Source organism: Triturus cristatus, chromosome 12, assembly GCF_964204655.1.
Source record: "Triturus cristatus chromosome 12, aTriCri1.1, whole genome shotgun sequence".
Taxonomy (NCBI): Eukaryota; Metazoa; Chordata; class Amphibia; order Caudata; family Salamandridae; genus Triturus; species Triturus cristatus.
Genome location: NC_140595.1, coordinates 604,514,539 through 604,537,142, shown reverse-complemented (window position 1 = coordinate 604,537,142; position 22,604 = coordinate 604,514,539). Strand labels below are relative to the sequence as shown.

At 47.5% G+C, this 22,604-nt stretch overlaps 1 protein-coding gene across 2 annotated transcripts in view; it reads right to left on the bottom strand.

Annotated features, from left to right (window-relative positions):
- The window catches only part of CHTF8 (chromosome transmission fidelity factor 8), a 135,529-nt gene that overhangs the window by 63,417 nt on the left and 49,508 nt on the right, over positions 1-22,604 (bottom strand). The window contains exons 2-3 of one of the 2 annotated variants that reach the window (XM_085638685.1): positions 6,696-6,744; positions 3,959-4,076 (exon numbers count right to left, since the gene is read on the bottom strand). In XM_085638685.1, the coding sequence (XP_085494811.1) occupies positions 3,959-4,076; positions 6,696-6,718 (141 nt within the window). In that variant the 5' untranslated portion in view covers positions 6,719-6,744. The remainder of the gene's footprint in view (positions 1-3,958; positions 4,077-6,695; positions 6,745-22,604) is intronic. The other variant, XM_085638686.1, reaches the window with a different exon arrangement.

Here is a 22,604-nt window from a genome sequence, read left to right as displayed (position 1 = left end):
TTAGGAATGGAATATCCGGCCTATTCATGGCGGATCTGACAGAGGACATGTTGACGGTGGACGCACATGTGTTTGCGTCTTCATAACTGGAACTGGAGGGAACATACATGTATTTGTGATTCATACATGGAGCCGTTGGGGTCCAAGATAGGGGACATAACTGATCAGAAAAATCCATATTTCCACACTTGTACAAAAGGAAATGTGATCAGATTGAATTCTTGTCCCTCTATTGCATTAGATTAACACTTGCAAACTGTGTTAGAGGGTCTGCCTTTGGGGCTGGTTTACAGTGTTGTTTGGTTTACGGTATTTCTAATGCAAATATTGAAACATTGATTAGCTCCAAGGAACTTGGTCCACAATCTTCTCAAATGCTAGGTTGAAATATTTTCATCCAAACCAAGAAAAAGTAGTAAGGCGGAAGGGCGGGCTACTTTTTGTTTTGGTACTTCTACTTCAATAAAAGCATCATCCGAGGGAGTCAAGGCGCTACAGACTAATTCCTCTTTTGGGACTTCGCTGGTAAAATATTAGCCTTCTTCAGGACCAGGCAAATGCTAACCATGACTGACTGACTGACTGACTGGCTAACCATGCAATACCTATGGAACTGTAAGGACTTCATAAGACCTGACCCACTACAACCGAAGGAAGAAACTGAACTCCCACTGAGCGCACAGGTGTGCATAATATACCGAGGCTAACTTAGCAGCGCTTACGACTTCCTGCTCCACAACTGCAGCCCATCTTTGATCCTCACTAACGTTATCTATGTTTTAACTTCTTACTTGCTATCAGTGTACTCACCCATCATTAGTGTCACCACTGCTGCACTAAACCATGTAGAACCCACATATCCTCTTTAAGGCTTCTCCCTGTATTATGTGTGTCCAGCCTGCCAGGAACGCAACTGAAGCGCTCCTCCAGAACTTCTTAACACTGCCTCTCACACGGGTTCCTCAAGCCAACACCCCAAAATCCACACATGTATACTTTCAGAGGTTGACTGAGAGCACTTCGTGCCAACACTAGTGGAATCAAAGTGCTATAAAGATGCAATGAAAATGTTTTTACTTGGAAAATATCGTAGATAGATAGGTAGATAGGTAGATAGGTAGACGCTCCCGTGGTACGATGGAGGGGTCGCCCTCCCGGACATCAAACGGTATTACTGGGCCTCCCAACTAGCTGCAATTAATCATGGCCTTTACGGGCCCGCCTTGAACCCGGCATTTGAGATGGACAGGACGCTTCTGCCCGGTGGCGATTATAATCGAGCGCTCTACTCTGGCGCGCCCGACTCCCGTTTGACGGGACCGACGCGTGTCATGGTGCGTGTCTGGCACGCGGCTAATGCAGCTATGGGGTGGAAGGACCGTTTGACCCGAGCGTCTCCGCTGTATGCATCTGAGAGGTTGGGCTCCCTGTGGACGTCGAAGGGCTTCGAGAAGTGGGACACGATCGGAATCAGCACGGTGGGAGATCTCTGGACGAGGGGGGGATTCAAAACTTTTGAGACGCTGCAGGCGGAGTTTCAGCTGCAGGGCAGTGAGTACTTTCGGTACCTACAGGTCCGCCACGCGCTGGGCTCCGTCTTCCCGGATGTTGCATCCATTCCGGAGTCTTCCCCCCTGGAGGACAGAGTGCTAGATGGCCATGTCCCGGACAGCACGATCTCCCTCATATACAAAAAATTGATTAACGATAGATCGTGTCTGCTGATTAGTCTCCGCGAGGCTTGGGTTGCCGACGGGCTGGAGCTGGACGACGAGGATTGGATCTCCGCGGTGGCCTCTCCGAAAGAGGTGGCCATCCCGGCTCGCCTTCGTTTCGTCCAGCTCAAGATCCTTCACCGGGTCTACGTGACGGGGCCAAGGCTTTTACGTATGGGTTTTGCCGGTGATGGAATGTGTAAGCGTGGCTGTGGTGCGTTGGCGACTTTCATGCATATACTGTGGGAGTGCCCGAAGGTGGAGCGATTCTGGCGTGGTGTGCATGAGGTTCTACGAATGGTTACGCGTGTCGCGCTGCTGCCTGAAGCGAGGAGATGCTTGCTGAATGTCTGGGAACCAAATGACTACTCGGTCCCGCAGGCGCGGTGGGTGACTTTGGGATACATGATAGCCAAGCGTGATATTGCCCAATTGTGGGGATCCCAGAGGCCCCCTGCGGTGTCGGCCTGGAAAGAGCATATGGATTGGTGTATGTTTCGTGAAAAGGTGGTGTATGTGGCGAGGGGTAAGCCTGGGGCGTGGATGAAACTCTGGGGCCCCTGGAACGCCTACCGCGGGGGTATTTGTGAGCCGCCGCTGCTACCGGCGGCCTCGCCGGCTCCGTCTCCCTAGATGGCGCCCCTCCCTTGGCCGCGGGCGTGCGGTCCCCCAGTCCCTGATCTACTCCCGTCCCCCTCTTCAGAATTTTGCTGCTGGTTTGGATCCCCCACTTATGGAGCACGTGTTGTCACTTTGGATCGCGGGTTGCCTTGCGGTTGTGGTTTGTTTACGTTGTTTTGCTTTAAGAAAATGGAACCGTACTGTGGGCATGGAGCTGTGAGGCCTGCACCATTGATCACTCCTGTCTTCCTACTGTGCACCGCTGAGAAAGTTTTTTGCTGTATGTATGTAATATGCTTTTGATGCTCTAGCGGCCGGCCGTGTGGTTGTAGGCCCATACCTGTAACTTCTATAAACTGCAATAAACGGTTTCAAAAAAAAAAAAAAAAAAAAAAAAAAAGATAGGTAGATAGGTAGGTAGATAGATAGATAGATAGATAGATAGATAGATAGATAGATAGATAGATAGATATGTGAAAACTGTGCGGTAAACTGGCGTGCTGCCAGATTGCTGGTGGTTCACGGCAAAACAGCGCCTCTGCTTGCGCTGGAAATATCACCCAAAAAATCTCCCCAAACTCATTAGAGAGGAAGCCGGCACTCGAAGTAAGGGGATTACATACTGTTTATTGAGTCATGCCACTCGGGCACAGGACTTCCGGAGAAACGCGTTTCGGCAGAACCTCTGTCTTTATAAATCTGGAGTGTGTCATATTGTTGAATGAATAAACAGGATGTAATCCCCTTACTTCAAGTGCCGGCTCTCTCTAATGAGTTTGAGGAGGTTTTTGGGTGATATATATATATATATATATCCCAGACACGAAAATGCTCCTTCCGGATTACTGGGACCCTTGAAGGTTGGCATACATACCGGCGGAGCCAACCGGTGAACAATATCCAATTTCCAGGCAAATTAAAGTATGCTCTCAGTAGAAAAAACGGATACCAAAAATAATGGATGGTCAAGTGTTTTATTTCACACAACGCGTTTCGGCACGAGGCCTTGTTCACGTGAACAAGGCCTTGTGCCGAAACGCGTTGTGTGAAATAAAACACTTGACCATCCATTATTTTTGGTATCCGTTTTTTCTACTTGAGGCCCGGGGACATTAAAGATTTGCCCACAATTGAAGGATATTGAGCTGACATCAAGACTCGAACCTGGTTCTCCAGTTCCAAAGTAGGCAGCTCTGGGCGTAGTGTCACATCCTCTCCCTCGTCCTCTCATTCATTCTACAATTACATCAACTGGACATATCAAGTGCAAAGCTCTAACCGGATGAGAACTTAATGGGCTATAAACCCACATTTCTATGACAATCGCGGACCTCAATACTATGGTTTCCCATGTGACAACTAATGGGAAGATGGCAGCTCCATTTTGAAAACAAGTTTGCCTCAGGGCATGGAATCCTCCTATGCTAGGAGACACATTACAGGGGTTTGTGACCAAAAGAAAAATGTCTTAATCATTTACTGCAAAGCAAATCAGCAGTTACACCTCTGAAGCACGTGGAGCTTGAGTAGAGTTAGGAAAATACAAAGCAAGCTTCACTGATGGTGTGAAAGCCATAGCTTGCATCTCTTACAGCTGAGTGGTACTGAAAATAGCCGCTCACCTCCTTTGTGTAGTGAAGGTCCCCCATCAGATTCCCCGCAAGTCCACTCTGGTGCCGCGATTCAATCTCTCCCTGAAGCTCCATCAGCAGCCACTCGTCTGGGACACTGCCAGGGGCACTGCAAGACCAGCAACATACTGTTCAACAACACACTGAGCTGAATGTGTGTAATATTCCTCTTATTCAACTCAACAGCAGCTTCTCCAGCTAGCCTTCAAACGCTGCAGATGCGGTCAGTCAGCCTGTCTCCACTGTCAAGCTTGTGTACACATATTGAGAGATCACAGTTGTTAAACGTCACTCAGAGGCTCAGGATTCATCATGGTCTAAAGCAAGCAGTGGTAGTGAAGAACAAATCAGAAACCAAGTTCAAAGTACCAAACACAGAGACACACAGCCATCACCCACACCTCTCTTGACAGTGTGAAAGAACAAACAAGACTTGCACAAGGAACTACAATGGACAGACAAATAGAGCTTACTCAGATTTCCTGTTCACCCAGCGTAAAATACAAATTATGCATACATAGCAACATGTATGGAGACCTTGACTTGGGCTAATTAAATAATTTATTTGAAAACTTTCATAATCAAAAATGCCTTCAACAGGCTGTGTGTGAATGTAGCTTCAAAGCAGCTGTGCACACCTTTTCTTCAACAAGGCTCACCTCTGTACCTCATAAGCCCTTCTGATTTATAGTGACAAATTCCAGCAAACAAGCCATCGAGTAACGTTAGACTGTGGATCAAACTATCACCTTTACAATTCACAGCACGGACAAACACACCCAGTAAAACCAGTGTAGGCCATTTCCTACATTCTGGATCCGAAAAAATAATCATCAATGTCTGCGGCGCTTTCGTTTCTTGGGCAGTGTTCCAGCATCCTGCTATGAAGGTGATCTCTAGAACATTGAGCATACACAGCTCACAGTACAGCATGAGAATGACATGCAAGCATGGGAACTTTTAGACTCTCCTCAAAGTCTGCTATGCCTGAGACAGAGTGAAGAGTGAAAAGTGTATTCATTGTTCTTAACATAAGCCTCAACAATAACTATACAAAATTAAAAACACTATGATAATTTTTTTTTAAAGGATTTCATAATCACTAGACAATACCATCAAAAACAGACACAAGTAAAGACCAACAATAAAAACCCGGCTGTTAAACAAATTACAAACAATTAAAAATAAGTATTAAATAGAAACTTCCACAGTCCTGGCTGCTCAGTCATAGGCTACAAATCCTGTGTGAACAGCTTAATAACTCACATCACACGATATGACGTATGTACATCCGCTCTAAAAGATTGTGATCGAGCTAGAATCTACCTGGTTTTCACTTTTCTTAACTTTCCTAGTTACAATCCAAAAATAAATAGAGATTGCATGATAAATCACAGGCCGATCCGTCCTATAACACATGAGTCGGGCATCTGCCTCACTCAATATATTATAAGCCCCAAATTAAAGGCGTAAGCGATTTCATGAAGTCAATCAATGTTTTCAAGAAGAATAGCACAAAATGCATGATGGTTTCTTTAACCCCCTCCATGCACACTCGCATAGCTAATTACCCTTGTCATTTTTCCATCTGGCTATATAGGTTTTTCTGAAAGTATAGCCCGACGAAACGTAATATATAACAAACAACGTATCACAGGGTAATTATCATCTAAGTAGAATTCAAAACCAACATGGTCTTTATGTTTAAGATAACCCTGTACCAGGGAGCAACTCTTTATCAGATTTAGTTGGTTTAACGTGAGGTATGTGGCACCTATGGGTCATTTGGCTAGCGAGGACACTGTCCAACAGGCATCCAGTGATTCTTGAAGGACTTGCAGGTAGGGCAGGCGGAATCAGCCACATGTCAGGCTAATGGTGAAGGGCTGGGCACTGTTGATCACCTGTTGGGCTAGTGCCGCCAGAAAGGCTCGGATAGTCAGTTACATATTCATGCCATGTCTCTGCAAGCCTGGTAAGCTGTGCCAGAGACGATTATTTATCATGTAGACCTCGCGTTCCTGAAATGCTGCTATGGTTGGAGCACAGTCAGCCACACATCAAGCCTGTTATCAACGAAGTCCAGTGGGTTTTGGGTGGAATCAGTTACCAGTCAGGTCTACATTCCCATAAGACTCCCAAGAAGGGGAGAGAGGGCCTGTTGGACACATTGGGTCTGGTACACCAGAAAGACTGCGGCGGAAACAGTTACATGTTGTACCACCTCGACTGCAGCAATGAAGATGATGATCCTGTAGCTGATGATACAATATGACGGGACACAAGTAAGATGGCGTACAGTCCCACCCTAGGTTCAGGCACTTGGTCTGACATTGTGTGGTGCATTTTTCCTGTCTGGTCAGAGATGCTTGGATAGGGATGCAGCCACTATGCACAATGCATTGCAGTTCTCGTGCAACAACCCTAGTCACCATGTCAGTTGACTTGACATACCGCCTTGAAACTGAATGGTTGGCTGTCCTGCAGGCGATGAATGAAAGGCGACATTTTAGCCCAAGCATAGTTCAGAAACGCTTGGTATGTCCACATACCTCCCTCACAGTCGGTCTCAGGGAACTATTTGTATTTCTGGAGGAAAAGGCACATGTGTCAAGTAAGCCAAGATATGAATTGAGTAAACATGTTCCATCTATCACAGCAGGTTTTACATTGGGTAGCGCATTGCTCCCCAAAATAGACCACATCAATTGCTAAAGGAAAGAGTTACCTGGAAATCAAGATTTGCACCATGTTCAGTATGAAGGTGAACTTCACGCCTGCAAAAGAAATTGACTGTTAGAAGAGGTACAACAAGGTAAAAAGCTGCTAATGGAGCAGAACAATGAAGAGGGGAGAAAAAGTGCGAGGGAAACAGTGTCACTAAGAATAAAAGTATTAAACCGAGATGCAGAATATGGGCAGAAAGAAGGAAAGGAAAATGCTACTTACCGGTATGCATCTGTTCTTGGCATGGAGAGCTGCAGATCCACACACTATGCATCGATCGCCATCTGGTGTTGGGGCCGGATGTATGCACTTGTTTTTGTCTTGGAAAAGTCTTTGGAAGTCACAGGATAGGTGACTCCTCCTTTGGATGATAGTGCGCATGGGCATCGGCTCCATCCTCAGATTGTTTTTCGCCAGCAGGGAAATGATGGAGTTTTGTAAGAGACATAAAGAGGCCCATGTATGCTGTATCTAAATAAGATAGTACTGGAACAGATAAAGGTAGCCGGGGAGGCGGGTGTGGATCTGCAGCTCTACATGCCAAGAACAGATGCATACTGGTAAGTAGCATTTTCCGTTCGAGGCATATGAGCTGCAGATCACATACTTAGCATAGATTGTAAAGCAGTACCCATCCCTAGCGGCCACCAGCCCTACCTGTTGCAGTAGTTTGAAATAGTGTTTTGAGTACAGCCTGGCCCACACTAGCTTGTTGTTTTGTTTGCACATCCACAGAATAGTGTTTTGTGAATGTGTGCGGTGTAGACCATGTAGCTGCTTTGCAGATGTCATCTAAGGGAATGTTTCCTAAAAATGCCATTGAAGCCCCCAGCTTTCGGGTAGAGTAGGCTTTAGGGCGAACTGATAATGTACGTTTTGCTTTGTGATAGCAAATATGTATGCATTTGACAATCCACCTTGCTATCCCAGATTTTGATATGGGGTTGCCTTTATGTGGTGGTGAGAAGGACACGAAAAGTTGTTTTGTCTTACGAAAAGGTTGTGTCCTTTCAGTGTAATAAAGCAGTGCTCTTTTTACATCTAGAGTGTGAAGAGCTCTTTCTGCTACTGTTTGTGGTTGCGAGAAGAATACTGGCAATTCCACAGACTGATTGAGGTGGCAGGGAGAAATAACCTTAGGGAGGAATTTTGGATTGGTTCCGAGAATGACTTTGTTATGATGGAGTTGTAAAAAAGGTTCTTGAATACTTAGTGCCTGAAGCTCACTGACTCTTCTAAGGGAAGTAATGGCCACTAGGAAAGCGACTTTCCATGTTAGAAATTGTAGTTCGCATTTGTGCAGAGGTTCAAAAGGAGGGCCCATTAGTCTTGTGAGAACTATGTTTAAATTCCACACAGGTGAGGGTGGTACCCTGGGAGGAATTATTCTTTTGAGGCCTTCCATAAATGCTTTGATGGCAGGTACCCTGAATAGAGACAGGTGTTGTCTATTTTGTAAGTAGGCTGCTATGGCAGCGAGGTGTATCCTAATAGATGTGTATGCTAAGTTACACCTTTGGAGATGCAGTAGATAACCTATGATGTGTTGAATAGACACATCTAGAGGATTGATGGTGTTACTGTGACAGTATAGCACGAATCGTTTCCACTTGGCTGCATAGCAGGCTCTAGTGGTTGGGCTTCTAGCTTCCTTGATAATGTTCATACAGTCAGGGGGAAGGTTAAGGTAACCAAACTCTAAGACCTCAGGAGCCAGATCGCAAGATTGAGCTGTGCTGGGTCTGGGTGTCTGATCTCCCAAAGGCTCTGTGTTAAAAGGCGTGGGGAGAGGTGTAGATTTTGGTGCGGGACTACAGATAGTTCCAGCAATGTGGTGTACCACGGTTGCCTGGCCCATGTTGGAGCAACTAGGATAAGAGTCCGTGAGTGTTGCTGTAGTTTGTGCACCACCAGTGGAATTAGTCGGAGAGGCAGAAAAGCGTACGCAAATCTGCCTGACCAATTAATCCATATCGCATTTCCTTTGGACAACGGGTGTGGATATCTGGCAGCAAAGCTTGGGCATTTGGCGTTTTCATGTGTGGCGAAGAGATCTATCTCTGGTTGCCCCCACATTTGGAAAAATGGTTGAAGAACTTGCGAATGAAGTTCCCACTCGTGAATCTGTTGCGTTTGACGACTTAACAGATCGGATATGTTGTTCTGGATTCCCGGGACATGTTGGGCTAGGAGAAAAATGTTCTGAGGAATAGCCCATCTCCATATGCTTTGCGCTAGTTGAGCAAGCTGTAGGGAGTGTGTCCCGCCTTGTTTCTGTATGTAGTACATGACTGTCATGTTGTCTGTGCGGACTAGGACAGCTTTGCCTGATATTTGTTTCTGGAATGCTTTGAGGGCTAGGAAGATGGCTAGTAACTCCAGGTGATTGATATGGAGTAGCTTTTGATGAGGTGTCCACCTGCCCTGCATGGTGTGATGTAATAGAGGAGTTCCCCAGCCGGAGAGCGATGCGTCTGCTGTCAACACAATCTGTGGAACCGGCTCGATGAAAGGGCGCCCTTTGGAAAGGTTTTTGGTGTTCCACCACTGCAGAGAGCGATGGGTGTGGCCGTACACCAACACCAGATCTGTCAGCTGACCTTGAGCCTGGTTCCACTGATGTGCCAGACATTCCTGCAGGGGACGCATTTGGAGTCTTGCGTGAGGTACTACGAATATGCAAGAGGCCATCATTCCTATGAGCTGCATGAACACTCAAGCTGGAAGAGAGTGTTGCGGCTGAAATTTTGATATGAGGGTTTGCCTGCTTGCTATCCTGGCTGGGCTGGGATATGCATGTGCTTTTGGAGGTGTTTATTGTGGCACCGAGGTACTGTTGTATGTGGGATGGTTGTAGGTGAGACTTTGCGTGGTTTATTGTAAACCCCAAGTCGTGGAGTAGTTGGATTGTGGTGTGAGTGTGATGTACATACTGATGGTACGACTTGGCTTTTATGAGCCAGTCGTCTAAGTATGAGAAGACGTGGATGTGCTATCTTCTTAGGTGAGCTGCTACTTACGCCAGACACTTGGTGAACACTCTGGGTGCTGTGGTGACTCCGAATGGCAGGACCTTGAATTGGTAGTGCTGACCATTAACTACAAATCTAAGATATTTCCTGTGAGAGGCATGAATGGGAATATGAAAATAGGCATCCTTGAGATCTAGGGTGGCAAGGAAATCGCCTTGTGAGAGAAGAGGAAGGACTTGTTGAAGCGTGACCATGTGAAAATGGTCTGAGTGTATGTACAGGTTTAAGGGTCTGAGGTCTAAGATTGGTCTCAGAGAGCCGTCCTTCTTCAGGATGAGGAAGTACAGGCAGTAATCTCCTGTGTTTCGCTGATGCAGGGGAACAGGTTCTATTGCATGTTTTTTTAGGAGGGAGATTATCTCCTGCTTTAGGAGAGCTAAATGCTATGGTGACATTGGGTGTTGTTTGGATGGTATGTTTGGGGGGGGTAGAAGTGAGTTCTAGACAGTAAGCTGATTGAACTATTTGTCTCACCCACCTGTCTGTGGTGATGTTGTTCCAGACAGGTAGGAAATGTAGCAGTCTTCCCCCGACTGGAGAGGAATGGTCCGGGGGGAACAGAGGGAAGTAATTGTGTATGTGTGGAGGCAGAGCGGGTATTGTTGGTCTTGCCTCTACCTTTGTTATTAATGCCTCTGTAGCCTCCTCTTTGGTAACCTCTGGAGAATGTGGTCTGGGTGGGAGCCTTGTCAGAGGTGGAGGGGTTGTCAGAGGAGTAGCCTCTGGAGGTGCCCTTGTAAGAGGAACGACGAAAGGAACGTCTCGGAGCTTGCGATTGCAAGGCTCCCATTGATTTTGCTGTGTCAGTGTCTTTTTTCATCTTCTCTAGAGATGAACCCACAGCAGGGCCAATTAAGTGTTGTTGGTCAAATGGCTGGTTTAAGATAGAAGTTTGTACTTCGGGTTTAAAACCTGAAATGCGTAGCCAAGCATGTCTACGCAGAAGAACACTTGTGTTGATGGCGCGCAAGGCTGTGTCTGCCACATCTAGAGTGCACCAAATGGAGGTGTTGGTAATGAGTTTACCCTCCTGTATGAGGTGATTGGCCTTATTTTTATATTTATCAGGAAGGTGCCGCAATAGGGTCTATAGTTCATCGTAGTGTGCCCTATGGTACCTAGCTAACAAGGCTTGAGTGTTGGCAATACGCCATATATTAGCTGCTTGTGATGCTGTCCGTTTACCAGAGGCGTCCAAGAGTTTTGACTCTTTGTCGGGTGGTGGAGCGTCCCCTGACGTTTGAGAGTTGGCCCTTTTTCTGGTGTTGGAAACTACCAGGGAGTCCAATGGTATGTGTCCTTTAATGTACACTGGGTCCGCTGGGGCAGCTTTGTACTTTTTTTCTATTCTGGGGTTGATAACCCTAGCTCTGACAGGATCTTTAAAAACCTCAGGTGAATGCTTGATGACCCCTTTTAACATAGGCAGAATGGAGGTAGACTTTTGTGAGGTATCAAAAGTGTTGAGTAGAAAATCCTCTTCCACAGGGTCCGTGAGTGAATCTACCCCATGGTATTGTGCAGCTCTGTGAATGAGCTGATTAAAAACCATGGTGTCTTCTGGAGGGGAAGGCCTAGAGGGGTAGATGTCGTCCTGTGGAACATTAGGGACATCTGTTGTGTTGTAATCATCCCAGGGGTCAGGGGTAGAAGGTGGACTAGGGTCCCCTAGTGGTTCATCATCCCCCCCCCCCCCCTGTGTCATCAGAGGTGTCATCATCTACTGGTGGAGGAGATGGTGTAGGAGAGTGGTGTGGTGGTGGAGGTGGAGGAGTGGGTGGCGGAGGAGGTGGAGAAGGGACCCTGAGAGGAGATGTTGCAATGTCTCGTTTTTTAGGTGGTGGAGCCGGTGGAGGCATGTCCAGTGGTCTTTTCCTAGAACTGAGGGTCAGGTGACCAGTTTTAGGGTCCTTTAGGAGAGTTTTCTGGGTATGATCCGGTTAGAGAAGCTCTTCTGTGGGGGGTTGGTGTTTCGGCGCCGATTTTTTCGGTTCCGAAGGCTTGCGCGGCACAGAGTCTGGAGCGGTCTTGTCTTTAGGCTTGCAGCCGTGAGGTTTAATAGTCTCTGCAGGAGCCTGCGGAACCAGTTGCTTCTTCGGTTCTGAGGGTCTTTTGGGCCCTGTAGGTTGAGAGTCCGTGCTTTTTAGGATCGGCTTTCAAGTCAAGTGGGTGGTGCCAGTAGATTTCGGTGCCGAGGGCTTTTTGGGAGCAGAGTGCTTTGATGCGAGGCAGCTGTCGGCACGGAGAAGGGCTGTTTGTTTTTCGGTGATGTGTCGGTACCGACGGCAGGCTGACTCAAGCCAGAGTCGCCTGAAGTCTTAGTTGTAGTCTTCTTTGCCTGTCCCGTAGGCGGGGCGTGAGAAGTATTATCTCGGTATGGACCTGGCCCCGAAGGTGAAGGTGTGACCGAAGCCTTTTTTGATGATGAGGAGAGGGGGTCGGGGTCGACGTCAGTACTTACGACCCGTTGCCCAGGAGTGATCTCTTCGATGTCGGAGTCGTCGGCTTCGGAGGCGCTGACAGGCCCCTCTTCGATCCGCTCCTGTTCTGGTACATCAACGCCCTCCTGGAAGATGTCATCGGGAATAGCTGTGGACGAGCGAGCCATTGTTCTTCGAGCTCGACGATCCCAAATGGTTTTCTTGGAGAGGAAAGAGGCACAAGGTAGACAGTCTCTGGCCTCGTGCTCCGGGGAGAGGTCATGAAGATCGGTGTTGGGGAACTTCGACCCACATTGAGGACATTTCTTAAAGGGAGTCCTTTCCATGAGCCAGAAGCAAAGGCCCAGGTAGGCCCGAAGGCCTTCGTCGATGATCGGAATCAAGGACTTCGACATTGGAGAGAAGCGCAACATGTAGGGATCGCGATCGAGACAATACCGAAGAGAGGGGTGAAGGATTGCGCGTTGAAAGTGGGTTCAGTAACGGTACCGAACTGGAGCGCGAGAAACACATCCGAGCCCGATGGCGGAAAAAAACAATCTGAAGATGGAGTCGATGCCCATGCGCACTATCATCCAAAGGAGGAGTCACCAATCCCGTGACTTCCAAAGACTTTTCCAAGACAAAAACAAGTGCAAACATCCGGGCCCAACAACAGATGGCGATCGATGCATAGTGTGTGATCTGCAGCTCATATGCCTTGAACATGACTCAACACAAAAACAAAAGCTAATTCTCCAGTTCAACTACGTCCTCTTTCACTTCTGTACAAAGAAATTAGTTTAGCACTTACAGGGAGCAGCGTCAAAGTCTACAGTAACATTATTTACATTACGGTTAAGTGATTTCAGCTGCTAACCACCCTATGTACCTAGCTTTCAGCAAAGTAATTAAGATTCCTGACTTAGAGGCGACCAAGAGCTGAACATAGTGTTCACATATCACATCGAAGCAATATTGCAGGGTCACGTTAGTAATGTTTGGATCTCCCACCACCCTAACATATAGGGCAGTCTAGGCAGACTGACTATACCTATGCCTGCCATGCCTTTCAGATAGAGATGCCACACTAGGCTTCCAGGGACCTAATAAAACTTAAATCATGGTACAGCAGAGCTTTCCAACATGAAAAAAACTAGCCAGAATCTAGACCAAAAGGGGATTGGGTCTGTATCAGGGAAAAAAGCCTCCCTAAAGAATAGATGAGGTGCTTAAATAAGCACTTACAAGTGCAAAAAGAAGGTACTACTCCTACGGGACCACTTAATCAGTAACCAAATAAAGGAAAGAATAAGCATTTTTCGACCAACAGATTATCCAAAAGTCCAGAAATATTCTTCTTGAGCGTAACAACATTCTGAAGACCTATGGTTTGTCTTCAACATTGAAAAAAAGGTAGTAAACTGGGGAAAGTGTTAGCCAACAACATTAATCCTCTTGCCACCAAGCTTTACTGTCATCTTTATCTTCCCTAGTGGTAACCCTGGACTTAGTGGGGAGGTTAGCATACAAGATCAAGGATCAGGATTTGCGAGCTCCTCTTTTTTTATTTTTTCCTTTCCAAAGATGTTTTCTAGTTTCTAAAATGTTAACTCTGCCATTACTTCACATTCTCAGATTAATTTGTAAAGCATGTTGTGAGGCCTTTTCCTGGTATCATGGGGCAGTCAGTGGCTTTTGGACAGTATCCATCAGGATTTACCATTGGGGGTTCCACGCCACCAACACTGGATCACTCCAATAGGATAACCGAGTTACTGCCGTTTTGGCACTCTTGAGAACCAGCAAAATTGAGCAGTCACTGCTTACTCTATTAGGCATTTGGTGTTTGCCCCGAGCTTAAACTTCGAGGATAGCTATGTCATTATTTAATAGTGAGTAAAAAATAGTGGTTAAAAATTCAGTGCACAATAAAAATGGAACATGCTTGCATTGTGTAGAAATGTGATACATCTCCAAACGCATTGACTGAGTTTACGGTCAAGATGCTAGATTTGTTTAACCTTAGACCCTAAGGCCAATGTTTTCCTGTGAGGGAAAGATTTAAGTGTGGGTTTACTAATGTTTGGCAACCGAGTCAATAGGTCAAAGGGGAGAGACCAATACAAAGTATTAAGCGAGACATGATCTCTCTCTGCCCATTTTATGGCAGTTCCGGGAACAAAGTGGCGCAGCTCAGTGGATTTCAGCTTGTATGGCTGGCCTCCTAAATAGTCCAAAAAATGAAAACCCCTAATCTTGTGACTCCAACTGAACAGGGATATGATTTCCAGTAGTTAGTTCAGGGTACCATGTTTCCAAATTCATGGGGCTATTTAGAACTAGGATAGTCAGTGTTTCTGGTACACAGAACATGGGGACCTGTTAGGGTTAACTAGTCTAAAGTCAAATGAGATAAGCCAGACTGCTAGACATATGGTATCCTAAAGTCCCCTGGGCATACCAAACTTCAGGGCCCCCCAGCTCACAACTGTTCAGTCCCAGTTAAAGATTCTTTGGAGCAATTTGGACTACAGTTACTATTCCATTATACCGACATTCAACTACAGCAAACATCATACTTTATTTTACCAAAACCTAAGATGACGCCTCTTCAGCTAGATTTGGGTATGTAGGGCTTCCTCAAGGGTGCAGGGCTGCTCTGGGATGGCACCAGATCAACACACATGTAGTTTTGTAAAGCATCTCTGCAGACCTTCAACTTCTCAATCAAGCCCTTGTTTCTTTGGGCGGTAAGAGCCAGCTTGGCTAGAAGATCATGGGGGATCTTGGTAAGCACACGCTCTCAAGGCATCTTTCATCCGCTGCTTTGGTCAGCTCAGCCTGGTGTTGGCCTTCCTCTTGATCAATGGGCTGCTGCTCTCCTTTCAGTGAACTGTTCAGTGTCTCCTTTCCCCAGCCATGTCTAGTAGCAGTCATGGGACAGGGCAACAGGCTGAAGCCAGTTCCAGACAGCCTAAGCAGAATGTCCATCAAGGTCCCTAGCATTTGAAGGAAGATGTTACAGACTGTTTACACCTTATGTTCCTAGCTGTGATTGGTTACATGATGGACCGTTATGACTAGGAGAGCCTGAACAGCGTTCTTAGAAATTGATTTGACTCTTCCTTGATTATAAATACAAGTAGCCTCCACTAATCATTGCCAAGTAACTCTTGTGCGTACACACTGCAAATCCGGTGTAGCAAGCACCAGTTCCTCTCCAGACGAGAACAGCATGATCTATAGAAGGGATGACGGTCATCCAAAATGTGGCCATTTAGAGATTTGAGGTCAAAGCACATCTTCTGTCCGCCTCACTGTTTTTACAATTAACAAAATTACAATAGAATGTGGGCCCTGCTTGTTGAGGGTCCCCTACCCGGGGGACCCCGAGAGGTGAATAGGATATGGTGAGGCATTGTGAGAATATTGAAAGACTTAAAGATGTGACCAGCAACTAATATGAAACTGTAATTGTACACAGATGACAAGGTTGTGGTTAATTTCTATTAAGTTCTGTGCTTAATTGAGAATGTATAAGAGGGAAATGTTAAATATGACAATCAAGAAACCTTTAAAAGAACAAAGATGATAATGGTTTAGTCCGCTTCATTACACCCCTGGACACACATCATCCAACACCTGACTGACTTCCATTTTGAGCAGCACAGGAACTCTTCTGACTTTGTGCTTGTTGGGCATAGCGCCCGCCCTGTATCGGTTTCCCTATTTCATACTATGTGCATCGATCCAAAAATCACATCTTTCTTCTCTTTACTGCCCAAGGTGACCAGCTGCTCAACTGATCCCCTAGCACAGATTCAGTGCGCTCCTCAGTGCAGGTTGCTCCTCCAAGGCTCCCTCTTTTGATATGTACAGCTTCCCTCTTGCTCTTCTCTTCTTGGATTCAATCTCACTCTAAAATACCCTATCCTGATCTTTTGTCGGATAGATATCTTTGGAGATTTGCAGATGCACTGACCAAAAGTCCAACAGTATTTGGACGTGCACGGTCCAAATCTTTGCTTCGAATAGTGTGGTCCCCTTTCCGTTTACTTGAGACTTTGGCTGACAATTACCTTTCCTGCACTCTCTGTGTCAGGGTGACCATACTGTCACCCACCAGAGCTACAGCATTTATCTTTGATCTCATTCTTCCTTGGGATGGCAAAAGTACAACTATAGTACTGGCAGCACAGTAAACAGTGCTGAAAGACCAGGACTATGGAGACAGGGAGAGCCCAGGTAATGTGGGTGACTGGCGGGAGGCAAAACTGGTGGTTTTCACACTTACAGTCTCAGTCAAGCTTAAACGTAGCCAGTTCAGGTACATGCACAGAGTTTACTGTACACCACTTAGACTATGGAAGATGGGGAACATGTTATTCCCACACTATCTTACACATAAATGTTAAGGTAGGGACTTTTCCCGTGAAACATGTCCTGTCCCGAATACAGTGTTGCAGGTCTACTGTTACACACAAGCTGTCTGAAGTATAAATATATGTCTATCTGCATTGATCGGTATAATTGAAGAGGCAGGGTTCCCAAGGGGTCTGGGTATGCCAATTGGTTTGAGCTTTCTTGTGGCTAAACAAGATATTGCCTAGCAAAGGAGTCAGTGTGCCAGGCACAAGGTGGTCCCCAAAAACGCAATAAAACTTGGGACGCCTGGATTTACCATTTTGACCTGAAATTATAAGTCCAAAGAGAGATGCTTACATATAAAACTTTAGTTATGTAATGCGCCTTTTGTTTAAAATACTGCATTGTGGGGCTGCAACTTCCGCTGTTTTTAAAATTAAACCAAAAAAAAAAAAACAATAAAGAGATAAATATATTTATTTACCTATCATTCGTTCACCATAAGGTTGTGCGAAGGGTGGCCTCGACATATTATTAAATTGAAGAATCAAATTAAATATTAATGCATTATCATGCTGTAATTAGAATTAAGATGAAGTTTGCATCAAGGACTGATTCTTCATAACTGTTTAATATTTATATTCCGCCAGCCAGACAAAATGAATGATCATCTATTATTTAAGGGAGTCCATCTTTTATCATTAAAAACATAAGTTTTTAAATGATAATATATTTATTCTAAGAGATTTCTATATAAAACCTCGACTGCAGTTGTAGGGCATTTTTAAATTGATGGGCTCGAGACTGCATGCAATAATATCCCAGAACCGTAAAAGGTAATTGCTGGTCAGATAAAAAAAAAAAAGGAGACCCTACTTTAGAAGTGATCGCTCAGAAAATGGATGCATCTTTATAAATAGTCGTATTGAAGGCTATATTCCTAGTGCAGTACCTTGAGTGGGCCCTAAAAGTCCATCAATGATTATGAAAACCTTTTATGCAATCAATGTGTGGATATTTTTGTACGAAAGCCATGCTCCATACCATTCTAAATGATCACAAACTATTAAGGGGTGAAGTAGTGTTATGTAATCTACATGACAGAAGTTGGAATCTGGATGGATAGTGTAATCACATTTTCAGACTTCTAGTCAATGGTACTGGTCCTCTAACTCCCAAGTAAATGATCAAAACATAATTTAGTCTTTGGTTGAAATAAAGATCTTCTTACACGCTAACAATTCTCTTCATTTCTTGCGGTTCATTATTAACAGAGTTGTTGATAAGCTGAAGCGATTAGGATGAAGACGGAGAAACATACTATGGAACTTTGGAGCAGCAACTTGTCATGAGTTGAACAAATGTCAGCTCTTCAGAGCCTTATTGACACAAATGTTTGAGCATGTTTTATATATTAGAAAAAAAGAACAATTAACTACACTTAGGAAAGGAAAACCCACTAAGGAAAACAGATGCAGCGTGATCTTCCTTCCATAAAGCAGGAAAGGAAAATAACTTACGAAGATGCCTTATTAACAGAAACAAAAGTTAGTAGGTCACAAATATCAATTATTGAACCAAAATGGATAAATTCGGACATCTATGCTAGGGAGCTCAACTCAATCTGCAGAGGGGTCTCTAATGACCTAAATAGTTGTCATTTTATACCTTTGACACCCCCATGCGCCTGGGAGGTTGCATCATACATTAAGAAAACCAGATATTCCACATTTGAGGGGCCTAATCGAATACCAGTCTCAGTAACATGATCCAGAGAGGGTTGTGTGATGGAACAACGCATGCCTCAACACAGCATGCCTTAACCACGCGGTCTTAACCACGACTGCGTCTTTACCTCGCAATTTTGTGGTAGACATGATTGGCAAAGGGACATGTGGGGTAAAGATCACACTCCTACCCCTCCACACTGAGCCCTAAAATTCGGCCCTCCTATAGTCCATTCTACCCGCCCCAGTCCAATAAACCTCCCCTATACCCCTATCCTGATCCAGCCTCCACACACCCCTGCCCCAGCCCAACTGCCCCCTCAACCTGAAAACTGTCCCTTTACTATTGTCTGCCCTGAGCTCTAAAACTCAGCCCCCTAGAAACTACTCTGACCCCAGCCCCCCTGGGCCCAAAAACCAGCCCCCACCCCCTTAAACCTACCCCATCTGCCCCAGCCCAAGTGCCCCCTCGGCCTGAAAACTGCCCCTTTCCTGTCCCCTGCCCTAAGCCAAACGCCCGACCCCCCCACCCTGTAAATGACCCCTACCCCATCCCTAAAAACTACCCTGACACCCCAGCCCTGAAAACTACCCCCAACCCATACAAACTACCTCCCAATTCCTCCTTACCTCACAGCGTCGCTTCCTTTTCCGAACCTTCCTCTTCCTGCTTACGGCAGCCTACCAGCGACTAGACCGTGCATATGCCTTAACCACGCACCCACAACCCATGTCTGGTTATAGTGCACTGGAGTAGGCAGCGTCAGACGATACCCACCTGGCGCCTGAACCCGCGGATGCTGGAGGACTGTCTTCCATGCGGAAGTCCAGGATGGCATCACAAATTATTTTACAGAGAACTCGGGGACAGCGTCCATGAGGGCGTGGGAATGGGACTCGTTCAAGGCGGTCATCAGAGGGATATGTATCTCCTCCACGGCTGGGGTCCGGAAAACGTTATTAGGGGACATAGAGAAGGCGGAGGCTGCGCTGCGCGCCACGGAGAGAGCACAGCACTTGGGGGAGCAATCCCAAGATGAGGTGGTTGTGGCGCGAGAACAGGTGGCAGTGCAGGTAGAGCGGCTCCGCTGTTTTGACTATAAGGCATACCTCGCCCGGGCGCATGCAGAAAGGGACAAAGTTGGGTCACTTTTGGCCTGGTTGGCGAATCCGAATGCGCGCGGCTCTCCCATACTTTCGCTGACCACCGGGGAGGGGGTGACAGTGCACTCTCAGAGGGAGATTAATGGTCAGTTCTTGGCGTATTATGCCGCCCTTTATACTAATACCATACAAGACTCTCCTTGGGAACTGGAGGACTTTCTGACGATGGCCCACTTACCAAAACTGGACCCCACTCTCAAGGAGACGCTGGGGGGGGATATCTCGCTAGGCGAGATTCGTATGGCGATCAAACACATGGCGCACAAGAAAACCCCGGGCACAGATGGGCTCCCTGTGGAGTTTTATGCGGCCTATACGGACCTACTTGCCCCACAGTTACAGTCGGTCTACCGGGAGGCCTGGAAGGAGGGTCAGTTGCCTGCCTCAACACGTGAGGCGCTGATTATACCGCTCCTGAAGAAGGGAGGAGACCCGAGTGCCAGGACAGCGTATCGTCCACTCTCCATGCTCACCGTGGACTATAAGATCCTGAGCAAAATCTTGGCCACGCGATTGTTGGCGCATATGCCCTCCTTGATACACCCTGATCAGGCTGGGTTCATCCCCCGACGGAACACGTCGACGTGTATCCGGAGACTATTGCGGGTTATGGAAGTGGATTGTCTAGATTACCCGGCCGCTCTGACGCTGTCAGTTGACATGGAGAAAGCCTTCGATAGCGTGGAGTGGCCTTACCTGTTTAGGGTCTTGCAGGAGTTCGGCTTGGGGGATGGGTTCGTGCGCTGGACGAGGTTGCTTTACGCTAACTCGGTGGCCAGGGTGCGAACGGGGACCACGATATCGGCCTCCTACCCAGTGAGAAGGGGAACGAGGCAGGGTTGCTCGTTATCACCTTTGCTGTTCGCCCTGGCGGTTCAGCCCCTGGCGGCCCATGCCCGACTGGGACGCGCATACGCTGGGCTGTTACTGCGGGGGGAAACCCATTATATTTCCCTCTATGCCGATGATCTACTGCTTTTCCTGGCGGACGCGGAGGGGGCCTTACAGGGTGCCAAGGCGCTACTGAGGGACTTCGGACACTTGATGGGCTTGAAGGTCAACTGGGGCAAGACTTGTGTATACCCCGTTACACAGTGGAAGGAGACCCCCCCCCACCCTAGGGGCTATCCGCTGTGAAGCTCGCTGTCTGCCGTACCTGGGAGTGCATATCTACCGCACCCAGCAAGATCTGTTGGAGGGGAATGTAGGGAGGGCGATTAGAGGTCTAGCGGGCAGTATTGGATTCTGGAGCACCCTGCCTCTTTCGGTAGCTGGGAGGGTAGCGCTACTGAAGATGGTGGCGCTCCCGCGACTGTTGTATTTTTTCCGTACGCTCCCTATTTGGGTACCGGTGTCGTTCTTCCGCAGGCTCACAGCCATGATCACAGGCTTTATCTGGGGATCTGGCAGACGACGGGTGGCGCTGGCCACACTGCGACGGCCCAGAGCGGAGGGAGGGCTTGCTGTGCCCGACTTCGAGTGGTATTATTTGGCGGCCCAGCTGCAATGGCTAACGCAGGCGGTGGCAAGGGAGTTTAGAGGTCCTGAGGACCCGCAGGGCAGGGTGATCCCGCGGCATGTCCTTTCTTTTATTGTCTTTCAGCAGCGACTCGAGCTGTCGCAACTGACGCTTGAGGAGCGAACGCTCCGGTTGTGTTGGAACCGCAGCTTGCGGAGGGTCGGCACTGTTCACCCCTACGCCCCGGAGATCCCATTGGGTATGTGCACGGCCCTCCCCCACGGCGGGGACTGGTCGGGGCTGGCTCAGTGGGAAGACCTAGGGATACAGATGGTGGGGGACCTGTACCTCAATGGTGCGCTCCAGCCATTCCAGGGACTGCAGGATTCCTTTGGGATCCCGAGGGGAGACTATCTACTCCACGCTGCCCTGGTGGCAGCCCTACAAAAGCACTGGAATACGGGACTCTCTGAACCGCAGACGGCTGCCGGCTGTCAGTATGTGGTCATGGCGGCGGGCACAGTCAAGGCCATTACATGCCTCTATCAGAGAATGGCGATGGAACACCTAGCCCCTTTGAGTGCGCTGAAGGATAAATGGGAAATGGACATCGGGAAGCCCATCCCGGACTTGACGTGGCCCAGGTTACAGAGACGGGCCTGGAAGAGCACACGTAATGCCAGGTTTCAATTGGTGCAGTACTTTATCTTGCATAGGGCTTATTTGACGCCAGCTAAATTATTTCAATATTTTGGGGGTCCCGCTCCGCAGTGCCCTCGCTGTGGGGAGGAGGGGGCCGACTTTAAGCACATGTTTTGGTCCTGTGGCGTCCTCAGCGGTTATTGGGGGGAGGTCATTGATTGCTTGACCCAAGTAACGGGGCGGGAATTGGGGGTGGAAATGGGAGTTTGCCTGCTGCTATGGTTTCCCCACACACCGCGCACGAAAGTCACGAGCAAGTTTTGCGACTTAGGGCTGGTGGTGGCTAAAAGAGAAATTACCCTGCACTGGAAGTCGAGAACTGGCCCCAGCTTTGCGAGGTGGAGAACTACCTTCACAAAATGGGCGGGTAGCGAGAGTACGCTTAGGCTGCAGCTAGCGCTGCGGGGAAATGATGAAAAGGCATTAGCCATGGCACATGCATGGGAAGCGCTAGTGGTAGACCTCCGGGGGTGGGGTACAGAAGCGGAGGAGGGTTTTGAAGCACAGGAGCAGCATGCAGCAGAGTAGCGGTGGAGAGGCAGCTGGTCACACATGAGGGCGGGAGGGCTTCTCTTCTCCTTGCTGCTTGGCGCCTGATCATGGGGGTGGAGAGTGGCCCGCGGCCGTTCCCACGGCCAATCACGAGACAGACTTATCCCGGTACCTGCGACTATGGCACACTGACATGCGGGTGGGGGGAGGGAGTATTTGTATTTGGGGAGTGTTGGGGGGCAGTGCGTTGGTAGTTGGAAGTGGTCTGCACTGTACTATGCAATGGAGTATATTACTAGGAGAAGACCAATGATATGCTGGTCATTGCAGATGGCTATTGTAATTGAATTATGCAATAAAAAATTGTTTTTGCAAAAAAAAAAAAAATGCCTTAACCACGCATATGTGTGGTTAAGGCAAGCGTGGTTACACTTGCTATGTCCGGAACACGTGTGGCTGAGCCCGCAGTGTTCCGACTATTGCCCTCCAGATAGTCAAGTACGTTTTTTCGCTCTACTTTATAAAAAATGCTGTAGATCAGGCATG